General features: G+C 41.5%; 2 protein-coding genes across 2 annotated transcripts in view; one reads left to right on the top strand and one right to left on the bottom strand.

The window, feature by feature from the left end:
• The window catches only part of GPATCH2 (G-patch domain containing 2), a 113,797-nt gene extending 93,292 nt beyond the window's left edge, over positions 1-20,505 (bottom strand). Inside the window, exons 1-5 of the mRNA XM_056852630.1 lie at positions 20,366-20,505; positions 13,387-14,100; positions 9,745-9,806; positions 7,654-7,836; positions 5,593-5,672 (exon numbers count right to left, since the gene is read on the bottom strand). Coding sequence (XP_056708608.1) covers positions 5,593-5,672; positions 7,654-7,836; positions 9,745-9,806; positions 13,387-14,100; positions 20,366-20,421 — 1,095 coding nt within the window. The 5' untranslated portion in view covers positions 20,422-20,505. The remainder of the gene's footprint in view (positions 1-5,592; positions 5,673-7,653; positions 7,837-9,744; positions 9,807-13,386; positions 14,101-20,365) is intronic.
• A 320-nt stretch (positions 20,506-20,825) lies between these two features.
• The window catches only part of SPATA17 (spermatogenesis associated 17), a 114,056-nt gene continuing 112,028 nt past the window's right edge, over positions 20,826-22,853 (top strand). The window contains exons 1-2 of the mRNA XM_056852798.1: positions 20,826-20,926; positions 22,478-22,567. Coding sequence (XP_056708776.1) covers positions 20,859-20,926; positions 22,478-22,567 — 158 coding nt within the window. The 5' untranslated portion in view covers positions 20,826-20,858. The remainder of the gene's footprint in view (positions 20,927-22,477; positions 22,568-22,853) is intronic.

The raw sequence follows: 22,853 nt of genomic DNA, 5'->3' as shown, positions 1-22,853 counted from the left end.
AAACCCTATGGGGTTGCCATAAGTCAGCTGTGATTTGACAGCAAAAGGAAAAAATCTAGCCCTTGATCCCAACCAACTACTGTAGTACTCAAAACGGTCTTTTACTCAACAGATAAACCTGTGGATCTTTAGGTGCTGCAGACTGTCCACATGCAAAGTTCATGTACTGATGCCTCAAATCTGAACTGCTTGGCCCTTAGCATTAAGTCTATTTATGTGATCTCCTAAAGAAGAGCTGAAGGTCAGAAGGACTGTATTTGTATGTTGTACTTGCCTCCATATATAGTAATACCCTGGCCTGGCTCATTCTTTCCAACTTTCTTTGAAGGAATGTGATGTTTTTATGAAACATAGAAAACCAATTTTAACATAAAGGTCCTTTCCCCCTGTGCTGTGTTTATTAACACTGGTCTGTATGGAAATATTGGTTACAGTGGAATTTGTAATTATCCCTGACTTCCGGGAAGACCTCTACTTACCTTACGGAATGAAATTCATCACTACATTTTTGAAAGATAGATGAGTAAAGGCAGGGATAGAAGAGTCATTGCCATTACCTTCTGTTATGATCAATTACCCTGCTATGAATTTCTGTTCTCACCAATGACACATTTGTGCATTGCAAATTGTACTGGAAAACAACCATTAAAACATACACCTCTCTCTTGAGAGGTCAAAATGCTTCATGCATGATTATTTCAGCAATCCTTACAACAAGCTCCCTAGCAGGTTCAGACTTACCATTCACACAGTAAGGCTGTACCTGAGAATCAGTGGTATGCCTAAGGCTACCCAAGTCAGTTCATGATTTGAAACGGGGAGTTCCCACTTCACTCCTTTGCATATTCTCAGCCACTAGCTACACCAGTTTTGAGAACATACTTTAAATTGCTGTAGTTGTAGGAGACTCTGTGGATACTAACATTTTTGAAGCATTACAATAGCAGACTGCTTCACTGAAGGAGATGAAAGTACATAGAACATTAATTAACATCAGCTACTGATAAGTTAATATTGCTGCAGTGAAGACAATGTGCTGGATGTATGTTTCTCACTGGTTCATTAGACAAAAATGAAATTCTATCATTTAGAAAATTATTAATCTAGAAAGTCATTTACCCACTATCACATATTAATATTTTTCTGCATTACTTGATGCATTGGGTGAATCCTGTAGTTGAATTGAAGAATTCACCCATCTTTCTGTGAATAAAGAGTACTATCATATTTTACAGCGTTTTAATGTTCGAAACACTATAAAACAGATCCAGGAAAGGAATGTATCTAAAACAGTGGTACTCATTCTGCAGCTTGCAGAAAGCCACATTTTTAATTAACATCGACTGAAAGAGCCACATGACTTTTCCATACCACCCCTCAATAATATAGTTGTTAATATTAATTACAACTTCTTAATTACAAGAGCACCTCTGAGCATGTAGGGTTGTCTCTCCCCACCACTGTTGAACCTGTGCATGCTTTACTTCCCTCACAGTCTTCGTTCTCTCTCCCTAGCACAAGGCCCACAGGTGAGATCAAGGTGGCCAAGGCTACTATGTCCCATGCTGGGTGGGGGTGGGGGTGGCGGTAGCTATGGAAGTAATAGGTGCTCAGGCTCCTCACTGCAGAAGCCTGCTCTGAGCCAGCCAGAAGTGTTGTGAAACCTCTCTTTGCAAGAAGCCTGTGTGCTCTCTAATATTTCCCTCCCTGACTTCTCACTCCGTTCCCGGCATCAGGCACAGTGGCTTAAGCAAGACAGTAAGACAGCCAAGGCACCCAGAGGGAGCAAGGTGGCTGTGAATAAAGGGGAGTAAAGGCACTACCAGCTCACTGAGGCCAGCTTGCTCTCTTTTCAGTAGGCACTTCGGGGGGCTGGGATGAGAGCACAGAGGGTACAAAAAAAGGAGGGAGGCTGTTACAGAGGACAGACTTTTTCTTCCATCCTTGGCACAAGGACCACACTTCAGGGAGGCTTGCAACCAGCCCTTCCCCCATTCCCACCACCACCAGCTATTTCAAGGTGGGAGCTGACTGCCAAACAAAAGCCTCACAGGGCGACGACCTTGCCCACAAGTGGTGGGCACCACATTGGAGAACAGTGCTTAGGAGAGTCACAGCTGGTAAGTTGAAGAGACACATGTGGTTCACAAGCCACTGAGTATCACTGATCTAAAAGATTATCCCTCCAGAAAGCAAGAAACCAAAGCAATGGTCTAGTTAAGGTGTCTTGAGGTCAGAACCAAAATACAGCTTTTGACTTTAAGATGTCTTAGAGTTGCCAGCAATGAGTTATTTAGTCCAATATCAGCTTATCCTATAACTAAAGCATACTTGACAGATACCTGTCTAACCCTCTTTTGAAAAAGCTTTAAAGGAAAGCTTCGAGGCAAATATTTCCATTGCTCAACTGTACTTCCTCGGTCACTATGCGAATTGACTTCTTTATATAGTTTAAAATACTATCTACTCCCTTACCTGATATAATACACAACAGCTGTGGCATCCAAAGAACCACAGATGTCAGCTTGTGCAATTGGGCTTTTCTCCCTCCTCTTTTTGGCTTCATCTCTTGCCTTTCTGGAGAACCATGAGACTCTCCAAAAGGACACACAATATTGGTTCTTGTAGGTTATCCGGGCTGTGTAACCGTGGTCTTGGAATTTTCTTTCCTGACGTTTCGCCAGCAACTGTGGCAGGCATCTTCAGAGTAGTAACACTGAAGGACAGTGTCTCTCAGTGTCAAGGGTGTAGAAAGAGTAATATATAGTCAGAAAGGGGTTGGGTTTGAGCTGAGTATTGTCCTGCAAAAGTATTGTCCTGTGAGTATCAAGATAATGTGCTAATGAGGGTATGGTATGTTAATATGGAACCATTGTATCCTGAAGTGATCTGTTAATGTGTGTAATCCAAAACTAATCTGTATGGCTATTGTTGAATGTTGTCTTTGTCTGGAGGTTTTTCAGGGCAGGAAGCCAAGCCTTATTCATTCTTAAACTCTCCTCTTTTCTGTTAAAGTTGTGCTGATGTTTGTGAATTTCAATGGCTTCTCTGTGCAATCTGACAAAATAGTTGGTAGAATTGTCCAGTCTTTCAGTGTCTTGGAATAAGACCCTGTGTCCTGTTTGTGTCAGTCCATGTTCAGCCACTGCTGATTTCTCAGGTTGGCCAAGTCTGCCTGCCACAGTTGCTGGCGAAACGTCAGGAAAGAAAATTCCAAGACCACGGTTACACAGCCCGGATAACCTACAAGAACCAATGAACTCTGACCGTGAAAGCCTTCGACACACAATATGGTTGGCCGACTGCAGGGTTGTTGTGGGGAGGGAGAAAACCAGGCCTAACTTGGGAACAGAACAGAAACACCTTCCAGTTGTCTAAGGTACTCTCTTGTTTCAAATACTGGAAAGATGTCAGCTATACACCCCACATTTCAAAGTATAGAAATCTGAGGAAAGAAAGTTAGGTATTTAGGAATTCCTGTCATCTTTGGTTATCTCATGAAGCTATGGGGCTCTGATCAACCATGAGCGAAGATGGATTCATCTTTTGTCATCTCCTGAGGGCAAATTTGTGTAAAGGCTACTTGGTCTAATATCTTTGCTGCAATCAGTGATCTGTCCAGTCCTACCAGATACCACAATATTTATTTTGAGATGTTCTAGAAATGCCGTTTCCTACAGTTGACACACTGTAGATAGTTGCTTATACTGCTGAGGTGGATATTACTAGGCAGCCTAAATTTATGAAGCAACATGGGTACCTCAAGCTGTTCTGAACTGTATGATCTGTGTATGTGCAGCACTTAAGAGGATGCCTCATCAGAATGTGCACTATTTATCCCCTTTCTTCCCTTCACAAGTATCAAGTAAGCATCAAAACCCATCTGTGTTAAAAGTGAAAGAATTAGGGCATCATCCCAATTCTGTTCAATGAGTTACATTTGCAACTTTACTTGAGAGATTAATCTTTCTAAAAGCTCTTTTGCTTTCAATGTAACAATCTAATAGCAGTAATTACTACTCATTCTGCATTACAAGATGTCATAGGTATTCCATTTTTTTCTAACTGTTTCCTTTGGATTTCAGCACTTTAAAGGTTATCTTTAAAATTTAGTCTGTGATAGCAAATAAGCACATGTGCTCTGACTTGACAGGCCAAATTTCCAAGGCAAACACACTGGTATGACTATGGAAAAACAAGCATATTGCCAGGTTGCATGTATAGCAGAATGTGCATGGTAACCAATACTAAACTGTACAATTGCCCAATAATGCAGGCAGATCTCTTCATCATTTCTATAAAACTGGTGCGCTTGCAGCAACCTACATACCTATAAATACCAGTCAAACTCAGTGTGCCTGGGGAGGGAGAGTGACTGCACTGTTGGAGTTGTTCTCTTCTACCAGCAAGAAGTCAATGTAAAGAAAATGACCCAATTACATATTTTCCCTACAAAAATTACAGAGAAAATCATAAAAAGCATATCACCCTCTCGAAGATATATGTCCAACTAGGCGAATCAGTAAATTGTTTTACACAGTACCTGGTACACTCTGCAAGGTTCTGACTACTCAAATATATCCAGCTTTCTAGAAATTATTTAACACTCCAAAATATTTCTGTATATGGCAAGTTATTACGACATCCACAACGTATTCTGCAGAAGACAGGGCTTAGTCTGAGACATTGTACCAGAAAACAACTCTTGACTCTCATTATATATATACACAGATACAGTATATCTCCATCAATTGAAACTTAATCACCTTTTTACAATTTAGAGGGGAATAGCAGTTTTTAGTGTGGTTAAGCCATGTATCATCAATACCATGAAGTTAACCTATCAGTTGTAATAGCTTCTATAAAATACCAGACTGAGATTGCAATAAGCCTGGAAAATGGGCTACAAATCCCAGATATGCTCAAGCAAGCAGTGAACCAAAAATAAAAATAGGGAGATCTGAAACTGGCAATTAGACACCATTTGTCTGATTCATGACCACCTAATGGTAAAGTTCATAGGTCAAGGTTTTAAAGCAGATTATTCAGTTAAGTAGTGCTATGCCTGAACAAAAAAATTAAAAAAAAATGTTCTTAGTTACTCAAAATGGATTCCACAGATTTTTTAAAATACTTTTTACATCCATTACATAATTTTATTAATAATGGTTCAAATAGAGGCTAGGTCAACTTGTATCTATATCTATTTATGGAACTGATATGGGAAAAGGATAAACTGTATAGTTTGGATTTCACTTTTTCTACAACACCAAAAAAAATGACTTTGGGGTAAAAGATATCAGGAAGCATTTCCATAATTAAAAGTACATTGCGTTAATACATACAGCTTCTCTATAATACACTTAATACTGTTAATTTGACCTTTAAGAAGAACATTCATGTTGGGTGCAATGAAAGAATACAGTTCTGAAAGGAGAACTGAGTATTAAAAATACTAGAAGAACCAAGTCTTACCACTCTCATTTATACCTTAAAAGAAAATTATTTTCAATTATGCATGAAGACTAGTTATTTAAAATGCTATCATTTAATGTTGATATAAAATTCAATGCAAGATGAGGGTCAGCCTACCATTGCTGTGGAATTTCCTGTAGCTTTTTTGATACTTCTTGCTGGCATTCCATGAAGGTGGCTAAATCTTGTCTGGAAATCTACAAAACATTACAAATTACAGCTCTGTTTAAACACAACCAACTAGTAACCCTAACAGCAGGGCCTACAATAGGGACAAAGCAATGGAAAGAAAAAACAAGACCAACATACCAGACTAGCTTAAAACAAACCACACAACTTTATTGGTTATAGTTTCTGGTGACTTTTCCAATTCTCTGGCAGAGACTCTCTGATGTAACTGAAATCTATTTGCTGACAGCAGACTCCCCAATGTTCTGGCTGGGTGGTGACCCAGGAAAAAGATTACCGTAAGTCAGGAAATAGTTTGAGTCATTCCACTTGCTCACTATCACCAGCCTGTGGAGGCAGCTGTGACATCAATTCCTCAGGTGAAATAGCCATGAGCCTTATTCTTAAAGCCCTTGAAGGGTCCCTTCGTTAGGGCCATACAGGAAGCCCACACTGCTTGCTCAGAAGGGCATTGGACACTGTCCTGTATAATGCTCCTCTTTCTCCCTAGAATGGGCTATACATGTACATGAAGTTCAGCTGCAAACAACTTATGGTGACCCCAGTTTTTAAAGAAAGTGAGAAGAAAAAGTGGGCTGCCATTGCCTTCCTCTGCAGAGTCTTCCTTGGTGGTCCCCGGTCCAAGTACTGACCCTACTTAGCTTCTGATGTCTGATGAGATTGGGTTATACCATATCATTCTACATCCTGAAAGAATGGGCTAGAGAGGGGATACCTCCAGTTTGGTTTGCCCTGGCTGATTCCAATCAGCTGACCTGGCTGGCCAACAGGAAAGGTCTGCAAGTGGCAATGTAGATGAGCTACAGGCATTCAATGCAGACCATGCCACTGCCCGGCACCTCTATCCTTTTCTCTCCATGCCAGACACAGTAATGTGTCCCTTCCAGGGCAGGAACCAACCTCAGAAATAAAATTCATTCTCATTGGGGGAAATATTTTATAACCAAATTGTTGGTCTAATTCAGCTAGCCCTTCCACATAAGAAGTGCTGAATAAAGTAAAAGCAGCCAGAACCAAGACTGGGTTGTTCACTATCTTCTAGTATTTGTACTCAAAATGATCTGACTGTAAAACCAACTACACAATTTAAGGAGGATGTAGACAAGCTGGAACGTGCGAATTTCCTGCACTGGGCAGGGGGTTGGACCAGATGACCCTGGCGGTCCCTTCCAACTCTATCATTCTATGACAAACAGTATATTATATAGCTTCAAAAGGCTGAGCTCACCATAACTCTACTGGAATCTGATAGTTCTAGTACACAGAATATTTTTTTGCTAATGTGAATACAGGCACATACTTCAAAAGTGAAATGGGGCAACTCAGCCCTGGTAAGCTTACCAGTCACACTTCTACTGTATTCATATGCTGCTTATCAGACACAGATCAACAAATGGTAAAGATCATAATTTCTGAAAAGCAGTGGAAGTGACTTCTCCCCTTTCTACCAAATTATTTGTGCTGCTATGCTGCTGTTTTGATATTTTCTACATTAATAATGATAATTTAAGGCCAAATTTTGCAAATGTGGAGCTTAAAAAAAATCAATGTTTTTTTCTGACAAAACCTAGCTTCTTGAGAAATGAATGTTGAAAGAGCATGATATAAACATTTTAAACTAATTGAGAGAGAGAGAGAGAGACTCACTCATCAAGCAACAGTGCAGGAGAATGAGCATTGATATACACTGAAGAGGACGACTAGCGAAGGCAAGGGAACAGAAATTTAAGAAATTCTGAGAGCTCAGTTAGAAACTTTGGATACAATGATGGACAAAGTGGCCCATACATCCACCTGACTGATGGGACGGTATTCAACATCTTCATAATTACACAAAGGATTAAGGCTTCATCGTATATTAAGATACCTTTCTCAGCTTTTAAAATCTGCTTTAAGACTTCGACCACAAACTTCGCTTTGCATTAACCATCCTGTAGCATCTATCACAAGTTTGAAATATATCATTCTGCCTTTTAAAATATTGCTGACCTCTTTTGCCTGAATGTGACATAAGAGGGAAACTGCCTGTTAAGATACTTTCAAAGACTGGATCAGGCAACTCTTTCTCCAGTTCTGCCGGGTCTTCTTTTTCCCACCAGGGAATGATCCCAGTAATCCCACAGGCACCACCAGGCTCACTTTCATGGAACCAGTCACTCTGCTCATCGTCACCTGTTTTGACAAACAGTTCATGTTAAAAGAAGATAGTCAGGCTTATTATCCAAAGCCTCACTTGCAATCAGAATCACTTTCCCCTCTACTGCTGTATAATAGTTGCACCTTTAGTGTAGCTCTACTCAGAGTACTATGCTTACTAGCATAACAACTAAGAGGACATTAACTGTAACATTTCAGATATGTGAAGAATAACACACTGGCTAACCTGTGGTAACAATTGTAGGGAAACCCATTTCAGGTGACTATACATTCCACATTAACAACAGACAAGCCTTAATTCCTGCAGGGAATTAAAAGGTATAAAACTGTAAAACCAGCCTTTTGCAGTTGATAATGGTATACAATTAGCTTAATTTCCTGATTTGTGTTGTATGTAAAAGGGCAGAAACAACCACAAACAGATGTAACCAAATAACATTAGTTTAATTAAGTTCATTAAGAAATAAGTTCTGAAAAAGCTGGTTTTAAATTAAACATGACAATACCACAAAAAACACTGAAAATGTACTACATCACCAAGAGTCTAGCAATATTTTACTGCCTCTTAAAAGAAAAATATACAAAGTTAAGAGTTTACATGATGTACTTCGCTAAATCAATGTTTAAAAGTTACATGCAAAACATACTCCACATCCTGTAAAACGCTTTTGCCATCTTCTTTCATTATAGAGCAACATTTACTTTCTGTGTAGCGCTGATGGTTGCAATGATAGTGCTGGCATACATTGTGGGTAGCATCAGGGATAGTATCACAGACCTACAGCCATTAGAAAAAATGCATCTGTTGCCCTAACAAGAAGAATATATTATCCTGGTAATGTGAGGTGGGGAGGAAAGGCAGCATGGTATAGCCCGATCTTGCCAGATTTCGGAAGCTAAACAGGGTTGGTTCTTGGAAGGGAGACCTCCAAGGAAGACTCTGCAGAGGAAGGCAATGGCAAACCACCTCTGCTTAATCACTTGCCTCGAAAGCCCCTTGCTGGGGTTGCCATAAGTCAGCTGCGACTTGATGGCACTTTACACACACAATGTGAAGTGAGCGGTGACAGCATAGCTGTCTTGACTATAATGGTGTGATCCTGCATGGTTCTGAGACTCCAGAATCTCTTGTTTGGTGACAATCCCTTATTATTCCAGTCTGACAAAATTACACTAAATGCATATACATTTCACAGCATAAGTCAAGGTGCTGATTGTAACCTTTAAAATTCCTTCACAACTTGCTGAACCCAGATTTTTATTTTATAACAGAGACTGTCTGCAGGTGGAAGGCACCAACAGAGAAACAACAAATCCTTGTTTTGAGCCAAGTTGCCTAGGGCCTGCCTTTGCCTTAACAATGGGCTTTAACAAATTTCCAATAAAAGAAAGTTCCTGAGTTTTGTGATAATATGTAGTGCTTTTGTGATAATATGTAGTGCTTTTCTATGTGCTCTTGAAGGTGTGCAAGTGTGTATGTATGATATAGCACTCTTGGTGAACTGGAAAGGTCAGAAGAGTGGACATTCCCTCTTTGATAACCTTTGTTAAAAAGGAACCCTTATTAACATCAGTGCTTAACAAAATAGGGAGTACTGCAGTATGTAGTAATGGCTTTATATCAATTTCAAAAACTATCATAATGCTGCATACTATACACACACATTTTAGTGTTAATGAACACATCTGGTATTCAATATTAGCATTCAGTTCACAAGCATGTACCTTATGTGCCTCTGCACATTAAACGGATTATTTTTGCCTTCTAACACCGATTCATTTTTGCAGGGTTTAAAAACAAACAAAACTTTGAAGTTCATTCCCAAAAGTTCCTAGGAAGTAGATTTAAAAATAAACCAACCTCTTGCAAAATAATATGCCATATTTACAGAACTTGAACTAAAAATTGTACTGCTTCAGTACCTTGCCTTCCCTCATCGTTGGTAAATAAACCAGCATCACTACTGCTCAGGCTGCTGGACTCACTGTAATAATGAAGAGAAAGAAACAGATCAAAAGCACAATTGACATCCCAGTTGTAAAATTTTAAACAGACAAGATTGAACTCGGATGAAACTTAAGCCTGACCAAAATCTAAAAGAAAATAAAATGATTTTTTTTAAAAAACAACAACAACAACCCACACTGCAAATATCCCAGTTCCATTAACTACACAGCATATTATTTTTTGGCACATAAAACCACAGGAATCTAATAGGACCCTGACAGTAAGCCAGATGTGACTGCAATGAGGTGCTGACACAATTGATGCATTTTATTATCTGTTCCCATCAAATGCTCACTGCTCCATTCTTATGCCGGGCAATTCAGCTTGATCCCAAACACCACTGCTCAATAAAGGGGAGGGGGGCACTATCAAAAGCATTCCTTCCCCTACACATAAAATACAGGTATTGAGAGAATGACTTTTCTTAACATTCGTAAAATATTCTGGAAAATACACTACATAAAGATTCACTATAATTCTATTATCTAGAAGAAGAAACAATGTTTACAATAACGACAACCTATTAAATCAAATAAAGGTCACCCTGAGAAAAATGAAAATGATCAATATGATAACAACAAAGAAAAGGGGGGAGAGAGAGACACTGTTTACCATTTATTTTCCTTTAATTTCCAACTGACGGCTGCTTCAGACATTATACTTTCTCAGACACTCTCCAAACGTTTTAGCAGTACATACACAAATGTAAGCATGTGCATGCAAATACAAGTATACCACTGTGTGCACTATTCAGTTCATGCACCAGGGATCTGGGATTGGCTGTGAAGGCAATGATCCAAACGCTTGCTGCCAAATAACCTACAAAGCAGCAAAAAAATTCATCAGGGCACCATTTAGGAAGGCCCTGTGTTTCAGCTACATGTGATTATTCTTCAGAAGCATTGATCTCTGCAGTTATTATGGGGAGAAACGTAATCACAGCCCACGCTTCTAAAATACATTGCTTTTTTAAGTTTTAAAATTTGCTGTGAACCTTCAACCACGTATATTTGAAATGTTTTTTTACCCTGCAACTAAAACATGAAATGGAGATTCTAAAGTTTATATTTACTATAAGGAACATTTTTTTCTGCTGTATGAATACCACAGAAGATAAGGAGATAGGTTCCATTAGAAAAATAAATAAAAAGCAAGTATAACACCTTACTATAATCTAAAATAAAAATACACTACTGCAACCCTAACAAAGCTATTTATAAATGTAATCAAGACAAGAAATTAGGTATACGGATCTTTGTGAATTATGATACCTTAGCCCATTGTACACAAACAGTTATATAACATATTAAGGTTTGTCAGTTTTCGTGACAATTTGTAAAGAGAATGCCTTAAACAACATTGTATTACCTAGTTGTGCTCACTCATTCAACCACAAGAAGACAACTTGGAAGCATTTCAGGGTTATTCTAGAATTGCCTCGAGAAGCAAGTGGCAATTCAGGCCAATAGTGCTTTCTACAAGCTTCCGTTGGTCTACTCACATCTGAAGATCTAGCAGGCATTATATATCCTTTTTTTAGCCTCTACAACTGACCACTGAAATACACTCTATGTGGGGCTGCTCTTGAAGATCACTCAAGTTCTTCCATTAGAGCACAATCCGATAGCTCACTTTGAGTGGGGTTATATGACTGATGCTGCAACAGCATCCCTCGATATCCGCTTTCTGCATGTAATTCAAATCGCTGTCATTAACTTAAAACCCTTAAAACCCTGAGCAGTCCTGCCCCTGTACCAGTTAGGAAACACCTTGTCATAGCTATGCCGTCAACCTGCTGACGTTGCCTGAGGAAGCCCTACTTCAAGCCCATTCTATTCAAAATGCTACACTTCCCCCAAAGTAGATATCACATTAGAGAGCCTCCTCAGAATGCAGGTCTGCCAGTTTCTCTGCGTGGGTTGCAGAAGGCATCTTCTGATCATTTATTGGCTATTTTAAGCAACAGCTTAGTACTTTAGTTTATTATCATTTGTTATTTAATACTGTATTCAACAATTACCAAGCTTACTTAGGAGGGCCATCATACCAGTTGAGGGAAAATAAGTTGATGCTATATCAAGGGTGTAAAAACAATATTGTAGATAAGTGCAGGGTATAAGAGAAGTAATTTCTAAAAATACAGTGGGAAAGATGGAGAGAGAGTAAAACCAATAATGGTGGAAGCTGCTGCCCCCAAAAAATATTATTTTAATTTGCACATTCTCCAATGGCGAGTTGGAAGCCCTGCTGGGCAGAAGCCCCACCCATTTTCTAAAAACACTTGGTGGGTACTGGAAAAAAATGTTGGTGGGTGCCATAGTGCCCATGGGCATCATGTTGTGGACCCCCATCCTAAATTATTAGCTTACAGAAGTTCATGCAAGTAAAACTCCTGAATTACAGGATTCTGGCTGATTTATAATCTGCTAGCACTGGGTGGGGGGTGACAATAAAGTATCTACATTATGAACAGAGATGCAATCCATGTAACTGGCAACTGCAAATACTCATTTTGACTTGGCCAAGCATAACACTAAATGCAAAAGTGTGTCAAGGCTTACTAGAGGGGTGAGAAGGGGGAAAACAAGCAAGCAAAAAACTGCAATGTATAATAGAAATGCCCCTTATTTCTTAATTTGGGAAAATTTATTCTGTATTTAGTGTTTTGCCCATTGTTAAGTAGTACTTTACTTAAGTAGTTAAACTTTAGGCATTAACTACATTATATCCAAATATTTCATCTTATCAAATGAAGAAAAAATGTGCAACTGTACAATCTTGTCAGATCTCAGAAGCTAAACCTGGTTGGCCCTGGTGAACGCTTGGATAGGAGACCACCAAGGAATACCAGGGTTGCTATGCAGAGGAAGGCAATGGCAAAACACCTCTATTAGTTAGTCTCTTGCCTTTAAAACCCTACTGGGTTGCCATAAGTCGGCTGTGACTTGACACCACATTATAAACGCAATATAACATCTTGAGACAGTATAACTGAACCTGGGACATTCAGCACACAGAATGCACGCTCTGCCACCAAGCCACAGACCTTCACCTATAGGGCAAAGGAAGAACATGTCTTCCAGGCTGAAAGACCCAAGTTCAATTCTCAGCATCCTAAATTAAGGAATCTTAGGTAGCAGCTGTTGGGAAACACCCTTCTGTGCCTGAGACTTCAGATGCTGATAGTATTGCAACAGATGGAATTCATAAGGCTGAAGTTATTAACAGTGCAACGGGCTTACATTGAAGTAACTCTGCACAGGGTCACACTGTAAATGTCCTAACCACCACTTAGAATTTTTCAGATAGATTGCAAATGTCATCCATGGGATAATGCATGAAAAGTACATTGCAGAAAAAACTTTCAGAATTAAAATGTTGACATCAGGAGCTGAAATATTTAACTATAATAGGAAGTCTCCAAATGGTATTAGATGGCACACATGTATTACATTTTAATAATAGAATACAAGAATACCTTGCCATCAATATGTCAACACTTGGAAGTCAAACAAAGTTGCTTTTGAATTAGCATTAAATGAAAAATGGAACATAACCTGTCACTCATGTTTTCATCCGAGCCCTTTTGTTCCTCATATTCCATTTTATCCTTGCTTGCCTGGTTGATTTCATCATTCTCTATGACTACACCTTCATCCAAAATTTCTGGTCCTTGCCTACTTGCAGTGAGTTTCCTTTTTTTAACTTTGCTCTTTATTAGTTCTTGATGTTGGCAAGATCTGTTGTCATTGTCCATTTCTTGATCCCTAATATCCTGTTGCTGGGGTAAAGTCAGTGTGTTTGTTACTTCCGAAGGTAGGTCAATTGCCATTCGTTTCACCTTTCGCCTTCTACGCAAAGTCCTGTTTCCTAAATTGTCGACTGCTAGATCAGGTTCATGCCACAGAGGCCTTTTACCTCTGAGATTGGTTAAATTTGAAGATGGTCTGCGTTTTGCAACCAGCAATTGATCATCAGAATCACTATGGTCTTTCTTATTATTGGCATGATTTTCTCTATAATCCTTGTTTGGTTCTTCAAGGCTGGAATCAGAGCCTTCACTTAAACAATGACCAGTCTCCCAGGGGTGATGGGTGTTAAATGAACGTCTTTTTCGGCCCCTTCGCTTTCTGGCCTGACGTTTTAGAAGACAAGAAACACTGTGCGAATGATCCCCTGTATCAGCAAAGCCGCCTCTTGCTTGCTCTGAACTTTCCTCCAGTGCCGAGACCAGATCGTGAACTAGTTCCTCCATAGTCTTACTGAAATGCCTGTATTTGGGGAACGGGAGTGGGGGTGACAAAGAATTTCCAATTGTAAGTAGCAACATGAAAAAAGTACTGATGAACAATTAAAATTATAATTAGATATTCTAATTCTTCTAGCAATTCATTTTTTTAAATTTGAAAGGCTATTTTAGCAAAAGCTGTTCTATTTTTGACGTTACGTTCAGTAAAAAATTGAATACACAACTTTTAACCAACAGGGTTTGCAAATTCCCTTACTAGGTCATCAGTGGCAACAGTTTCTTCCCATGACAACCACTCTACTAAATTTCTCTGCGCTACACAGAACGTAAAGGAAAGAAAGAGGTCCGTCTTTCCAGACAGAAACGCTACTTCCACTTTCTACAAGAGCCCAGAAAAAACAAACTTGCTCCTCTCCAAATCCTCAGTCACACAGAGGACTTGGGGCAGGGCAGGATACTGTTTTTACCTTATACGGAGCTTCACAGAAGATAAGAAGCTGTTTTCCCCTCCCCCTGTATTTTCATAGGCCCTAGAGAAGTGGCAAGATTGTTTCACACTTTGAAACCCTGTGGTATATAAAAACAAGTCCCTACTACCCCTCTAACATTCTCCGCAGGCACCTCAGGACCCAAGGAGAGGAGATGGGTCTCGTTGCCTTTTGCGTGGATCTTTTATGGAAGAAGCACAAATCTCTCACGTTCCTTCTGCCAACGCAGCATAAGACAGACCACGGCCACTGTGATCCTTTGGCATTAGCAGAGGACACAAGAAGGGAACGGGTCAGTGATTTCCACAAATAAAAGACAATCACTAAGTCAAGCCAAAGCCTCTGGTCACCTGGGCCACATTCAGACCTCACAGCAAGCTGCAATTCAACTCCAGTTGTGCAGGGCAGATAGTTGCTTTGCTCATACATGCCATTCACTTCTTCCACCTCTCTTCTTCCATGAAGCCTACATAAAACTTCCCAATTTGACCAAGCTCCAATTCACTGTGGCATCCAAATGCAGGTGAATGCTGTAAATAAAATCCAGTGCATCAAGGTACACACATTGCAATATCACAGGCGTTTGATCAGACTGGGATGTATGAATGCTGCACACTTCACTAAAATAAGATCTCACAGGAGAGTTCTTTTAAGACTTCATAGACTCCAAGGCAAAAATTTTCTTTTTTTTATTTACATGCAACAGAGAATAATAGTTTATTGGAAAGGTACCAATTTAGCCAAGGGACAGTAACTGCAAAAGAAAAAGGAAAACCTTCTAAAAACCTTTAATAGACTAAAGGGACTGAACTGTGTTGGGAGAAAGGTGGTCCTAAAATATATCAAATAAATAAAGGCATGGCTTTATTTCCAGATTCAAGCATTCAGCTGACTAAGTGTCATTTACAAATTGAAATTGTTCAAGACTTTCTATTCCTTTGCTCCACCATCAACCAAAAGGGAGACTGCAGCCAAGAAATCAGAAGGAGATTGAGACTGGGAAAGGCAGCCATGAAGGAGCTAGAAAATATTAAGTGTAAGGATGTGTCACTGGCCACCAAGACTAGATTAATTCATGCCATCGTATTCCCTATTACTATGTATGGGTGTGAAAGCTGGACAGTGAAGAAAGCTGATAGGAAGAAAATAGATTCCTTTGAAATGTGGTGTTGGAGGAGAGTGTTACGGATTCCGTGGACTGCCAAAAAAACAACTCAGTGGATTATAGATGAAATCAAGCCTGAACTGACCCTAAAAGCTAAAATGACTAAACTGAGGCTATCGTATTTTGATCACGTCATGAGACGACAAGAGTAACTGGAAAAGACAGTCATGCTAGGAAAAGTTGAGGGCCGCAGGAAAAGAGGAAGACCCAACAAGAGATGGATTGACTCAATAAAGGAAGCCACAGCCTTCAATTTGCAGGATCTGAGCAAGGCTGTCAAAAATAGGACATTCTGGAGGACTTTCATTCATAGGGTCGCCATGAGTCGGAAGCGACTTGACGGCACTTAACACATACACACATGGTGGAACAGAATTCTCAAGCAGGGATTCAACACAATTGTGGAAATGAATTATTCTATCAGTGTACCATCTTCGTTTTACCAGTTCCTAGGATGTTCCCTAAAAGTGTATATTTGAATAGCTATGGGATGAACCATATAGTGGGGCATATTTAGAGAACTCTAGGTGAGCTACTGAAAATCCATCCACAGTTCCAGTGCACCACAGGTATGAAGGAGGTTGATTCTGGCTTGCAAACCATTTGCATAGCTAGATTAGCACACATAGAACAGATATTAAAAGTTTGTTCTCAGTCACATAAGTCACCTAATTGGGAAAATGGTTTCTGGCAGTACCCACAAGGAGTGAACAACCTAGCCTTCTGTGTTGCAGATATTAAGAACCAGTTGTGTCCATTACTATAATAGAGAATAATTTAAGATCATTGTCTTCTAGTTGTAGCCAGGCTTATAATTTAAATCCAAGTAATGACCACTGATTATTAACTGGGGGGGGGGGGAACGAGATGGAACATAATTTTTTATGAAGGAAGGACTATATAAATCAACAATTTTAAATTGTTTGTAAGTGAATTAGAACTTATTGAAGCCTGCTAAAAAGGGCGTTCCCAGGCCGAAAGAGGTTCTGTCCCTGGGAAAGCCCCCCCTTGATGCCAGCGCAAGGCTGCGCTGGTGCCTATGACTTGCGCTGCAGCACATCTCCCCAACACTGCATAAGTGCCATGCCACCGACGTTAGTACCCATTCAGCCAGCGCAAGTGTCACTAACGCCAGCGGCGGGGTCACACCAGCTCCCATCTCCCTTCACCCCCACCTCCTTTAGGACTGTGCAGTTAGTATTGCTTAACATTTTTACTGATAGTCCATATAACTACTAGTCCTGTTTGAGGGCTGGTACCATTTCTTATAATATACTGGTACACGCAAGGATGCGAATTGGGCCTATTACAAGAGTGCACAAAGTACTGAAGCCCTTTCCTGTGCCACCCTATCTATTCGGAAAGTATTCAGCTGCTTCACCAGGGCAATATCACAGCCAGAGCAACAGCTCACTCCCAATCTTGTTTTTTTCTAGCACAGCAGACTACAGATTAAGCTACACAACACATTTTGTAGCAACTGAAATGAGCATCATTGGCATTACTGTAATAACAGATGGACCCTCATCATATAGACAGTGTGTAAAAATATACTGGTACACGGCATATGTAACCATATGGGACCAAACTGTCTGTATGGCACAACTACATAATGACGCAAGCTTCATCATGTTCCTGATTCTTCATGGCAGAGGACATGCTGTAACAGAGGTATTTCTTTTTTCCATAAATCAGGTAAAAGAGCAAATATGTGGAGAAGAGCCTTCATTTTTCCCTTCCCAAGATTAGAAAGCCTCAGAGCAACATGAGAAATACAGTGCTGGCTGAAGAGGGAGAAAATTATGTCCACTTATTCTGCTTGTTTGTTTTATTCAAAAAACCGGGCTCAGGGCGGCTTCCAACAACAAATACAATCATAATAACTTGCAAACTTCAACTTCAGCATTGCTCTACATACTACAACTGTAAAATAACTTCTAATTAAGTACAAAATAATTTCTGATTAAAAGCTCATTTTGTTCGTACCATGTATGAATGGCATGTAAAAATGTACTTACACTCCCAGAGCTATGAAAAAAGTTGAATACTTCCATTCCCAATAATCATGGGATAGGGGTACAACCTAATAGAGTGTGACAGGGTACAAGGGAATCACCTGTTTTCATACTATGATTGAGTTGGCTGTGCTGATTTTCAGGAGGCTATCCTGGTTAAACCAGTGTAGTGATGAGGCAGTTCTTATCATTAGCCTCTGTACTCCACTCCACTCCACAGTAGCTCTTTCTGGACATATCACACTGTCAGTGCTTCATGTTGCTGCTCTTATTTCCTTCCCACATCCCCTCTCGACATTTCTCCTCCCACTGTCCTAGGCCATAAACTTTCACTCCCTGGTTGCATTCACCATGGACTACATGAGAGACATTTTTGTTCTGCTGCCACCATGATTTCATTTGAGAGAAGGTAAAATAATTTAAATAAGTTAAAGAAAACCTTGTTTGTTTACCAATATTCCTAACTACTGTTACACAATGTTATTTTAATTTGATTTACACTATATTCTCTTATTTTGTTAATATTTCATATATTGTTTGTTTCAGTTGTGCTTTTTGTGATCTTTTTGTATAAAAAGGTGACAAAATTTAGTAACAACTTTAATTATAACCATGGAAATCTTCCCTCTTCCTACCCTGCCGTCAGGGATATATTTCAACTAGACAGTGCTTACAGCTGAAAATGCTAAGCATTCCCTCTCCTTGCAAGACCTACTGTCTTTACAAATCCTAGGTTTTCATGATAAAATACAATTATTTATTCTTCACCCATTTTTAATCTGACCCAGTTATATTTTGTCCCCACTTCTTGCCTATATCTGTTAAACATGCTAATAAACAACAGAAGGCAAAATAAGAAAGTAGATTTCAATTGCTGCTACTAACCATACTCCCACAAATGCACCATTCTCAATAAACAAACGAGACAGAACTCTCCTAGGCAGAGAGTGCAAGTAACACAGAAAAATATTAACCTTGTGATGAAAAAGGTGCTGCTAATTCCCACATTAGATCATCCCCCTCCACAGCCACACTTGCTAGCTTCATTCCACATACACCCACCAGCCAGCCATCAACATACAGAGGGCACCTAGCCCCAGAAACACCTTCCTACTGTCCCAAGGGGTCTAACACTCCCATTTCACCCTGAAGGGACTATCTGCCTCTACTGGTGCCCACGCCACTCTCCTTTCTGGCCCTGTGCAGCAGCCTCTGTAAGCTTTGCTTCTTTCTAAATCCAGGCCCTTTATTTTATCACTATATAGTGCGTCCAGAGCCCTGACCTGGATGGCCCAGGCTAGCCTGATCTCATCAGATCTCAGAAGCTAAGCAGGGTCAGCCCTGGTTAGTATTTGGATGGGAGACCACCAAGGAACACCAGGGTTGCTGTGCAGAGGAAGGCACTGGCAAACCACCTCTGTTCGTCTCTTGCCATGAAAAACCCCAAAAGGGGTTGCCATAGGTCGGCTGCGACTTGAAGGCACTGTACACACACACACACACAGTGCGTCCAGATAAGAGTCGCCAACGTTTCAACCAGTCCCTGCATCTGGGCCTCAGGAAGCAGCTTGATGGGCACCCAGTAGCTCAGTGGTTAACCTTTTCTGCTCAATGGTTCTCATAGGTTATCCGGGCTGTGTAACCGTGGTCTTGGTATTTTCTTACACCACCCGGATAACATACAAGAACCAATGAACTCTGACAGTGAAAGCCTTCGACAATACTTTTCTGCTCTATTCCCCCCTTTCACCATTGAGACAGCAAGGTAGACTTCCCCTGACTATGGAAGATCCACTGATTTAGCAATTGGTAATAATCTCTTTTCCTTTCTGTAAATGTATTGAAATGTATTAGGACAGCAAGGGAATAGCTTGTTGCTGGGCAGGATATCTCTGTGTGTGTATGTCTGTGTGCTAAGGAATTGGGGCAAGAGTCACGGAGGGTTACAGTAAACCATAACAAGAACTGGGTGAAACTGTTACTCTACTGCCGCCTCTATGTCTGTAGTGCTATCAGCTTTACCCTGAATGTTGCTGGGTTGTCACATCTTGAATTTGGATAAATATCGCTCCCTCAGTACAATCGGGGCTCAGAGATTTCTGCCCATTAGGGCCTCTGAGTCAGCAGCTGCAAATAAACTGTTTTCTTGAAATAACGATCTCAGGTCTCTCTCTCCCCCCACGAACCCCCGTTTACCACATCACCATTGCTCAGAATATAATCCCCCCCTTCCCAAGACAGTCTAACTCGAAAGGTGCATTCCCAAACAACATGCATATTTGCTGAACAGTGGTCCCAATTCCCCCCCCCCCCCAGGATCTCTAAAATTCCCCTCGGGGTGGGGGGGGAGCGGAATCCCCCCCTTGTTGAGACCCCAGGCACTAGCTGCGACTAACGAGGCTCCCATCCCCATGCTGTAGCTCCCCTGAAGGACGTCCAGCAAAGGCTAAAGGGCAGGCCCGGCCGCGTTCCTCTCCTCCTCGTCATCTGGAAACCTCCTTCCCTGCGCCGGGCCGCCTCTCAAGCTTCCCTGTGCAGAAGGGCCTGACCCGGCGTCTCCCCCTCCCCCCCCCCACTGGGCCAGGGCCTTCCCCAACCCCTTTCCTCGCCGCCCCTCACCAGCTCTTCCTGGCGGCCGGAGGTCTGCTCGGGTTGGGCTCGGCCACCCGGAACATGTACCCGGCCCCCGCCGTCGGCCGCTCCCTGGGGAGGCGGGTGCCGCTTCGCAGAGACTCGGGAGGGTGGCAGTCCACCGGGCCCCTCTCCGGCGGCGGCGGCGGCAGGGCCTTTCACGCCCCCATGTTGGTATCCCGGAAGCGGCCGCGGCGCTGGAAGGAAACAGAGCTGGACCATTGCGGGCAGGGGGGGGAAGCATCGCCGCAGAGATTCCCTGGAGGGGCTACGCTCCCCCCGGCCTCATCCGCCTCCCCAGCGCCGGGCCACGCTGGGCTTCTTCTCCCCTCTCTCCGTAAAAGAGAAGGCGTGGAGGAGGAGGAGGCATTTCTTGCTTTCCCCCCCCCGCAGTCCCGCCTCGTGTGGTACAGCCCGGTTGCTATGGCGACCGCTTGTACACCATCCCTGGGAGCCGGCGGGACGGGGGGGGGGGGGGAAGATGGCCACCTTGTTCAGGCTGCAAGGGAGGTTGCCTGGCTTCAAGGAGGAGTTTTTCCAGAGGAACAGGTAACCCCTTCCCGCAGCTGTTGTGATCTCTGAGGTCTGGATGGTCCGCACAGCACGCGTGTCCTGGTACCATCCTCACGTAGTTTTACTAATGGGTCATTCCAAACCTTTTGCTGTGGTTGTTAAGGAATTGCACCGTGATGGGGCGGCAGAAAGAGCTCGAAAAGGCATTTTTAAACCGTGTAAACAGGCCTTTAGTTAAAATTACGTAATACAATACTTAAACGTACATGGAAATGTAGCCCATATCCGGTATACTTTATATTCAGAATGCTTTATTTGTTTATTTACATTATTTATAGTTCACCTTTCTCACAGGGACTTGAGGCGGATTACACATAGTGAGTACAAAGTGGGACATTCTGTAAGCAATGCATTAGGATTGCAACCACCAGAAAGAACTGGAGCATAGCACAACTGTTAACATGGCACATTAACCCATGGTGCAAAAATTACATAATGGGATCCTACTTACAGGGAGCTAGTGCAAAATGTCACTGCTCAGCTATTATCAGGAGCTAGGTGGAGCATGCATACTACTTCTATTCTGCAGATTCTCCACTGGCTGTCCTTCTGTTCCTGGGCTCAATTTAAGGAATTGGCTATCGTATACAAAGCAGTTCCTGGCTTTGGTCCCTCTTATTTGTGAGACCCCCTATCCTCCGCCATGAGAGTGTCGCTCATGTCATCAGTGGCTTCTATGGTTGCCAATCTGCAAATGGACAAAACCAACAGCTGCCTGTACACATGCTTTCTCCATTGGGGCTCCCACCTTACGGCATGGCCTGAAACAGGGAATTAGGCAAACTTCCCTAAGGGAGGGATTTTGTCTTTCTGGTGCACCTTTGGGAGGTCCCTCTCTAGAGTACCCCCCCCCCCCTTAGACTTGGGACAGTTGATGATCTAAATGTTTGGTAGGTTCATATGAACGAAGGCAGCCCTTCTTGAGCCTTATTTATTTACTTGCCTTTCTCCCCAATGCAGACCCAAAGCAGTTTATGTATTTTCCCCCTCCTCCATTTTATCCTCACAACTCTATAAGGTAGGTTAGGGTGAGAATGTGTGACTGGCCCATGATCACCCAGCTAACTTTCATGGCAGAATGGGGATTTAGGGCTTTAAGGGTTAAAACCAACACTTTAAATTGGCCTTGGAAACCCATGCTATTATTACATGATTAGTGTTATATGTTTCAAATGACTTGTCCCAGTTAATATCCTCACAATTGTATCCTGAATTCCTTTTGTTTCTGGAGTGCATTCTTTAATTTGGTCATTCCTAGGATATGGATTACTCTGGTTAGATTGTTACTGTTTGCTTTCAATACAGTGATAATAAGCAAACATTATGGTCCTCGATAAGTTGTTGACAGGCTAAACTTGTTTTAAACTCTTGAAGGAAGACATAGTAAATATAGTGCTTATTTATTGTGCGTTATTTGGGTTTTTTACGGTTCATGAGAGCACAGACTTATTCAGACAAAATCATTTCTATTATTTTTCTGCTCTTAGATAAAATTGATCAAATTACAGTTATTTCTTGTGTTTTCAGACGTGTAAATGAATATCGAAAAATGGAATATTATGCTGCTGTAAAGATTCAGAGTTGGTTTCGGGGATGCAAAGTCCGGGCATACATCAGGTAACTTGATTTGCAGCCAGAACCAAATGGGCTTCCTAGAGGCACCTGGTTGGCCACTGTGTGAACCGACTGCTGGACTTGATGGACCTTGGTCTGATCCAGCATGGCCTTTCTTATGTTCTTATGTATTCCAAGAAGTAAAGACTTCATATTACAGCAAATGAAACAAGTACATCTCAGACCACTCCTGGATTCACTGCCTGGCCTGGCTGAAAACACAAGCTGCAAGCCATGAGCTGAGGATCCTTGGACTCCTGTCCTTTGGCTCTTGCCTGTGGCCACATCC

This window comes from Euleptes europaea, chromosome 7 (genome assembly GCF_029931775.1).
Source record: "Euleptes europaea isolate rEulEur1 chromosome 7, rEulEur1.hap1, whole genome shotgun sequence".
NCBI classification, from domain to species: Eukaryota; Metazoa; Chordata; class Lepidosauria; order Squamata; family Sphaerodactylidae; genus Euleptes; species Euleptes europaea.
Note: the sequence above shows the minus strand (reverse complement) of the source record. Positions and strands in the feature narration are given on the sequence as shown.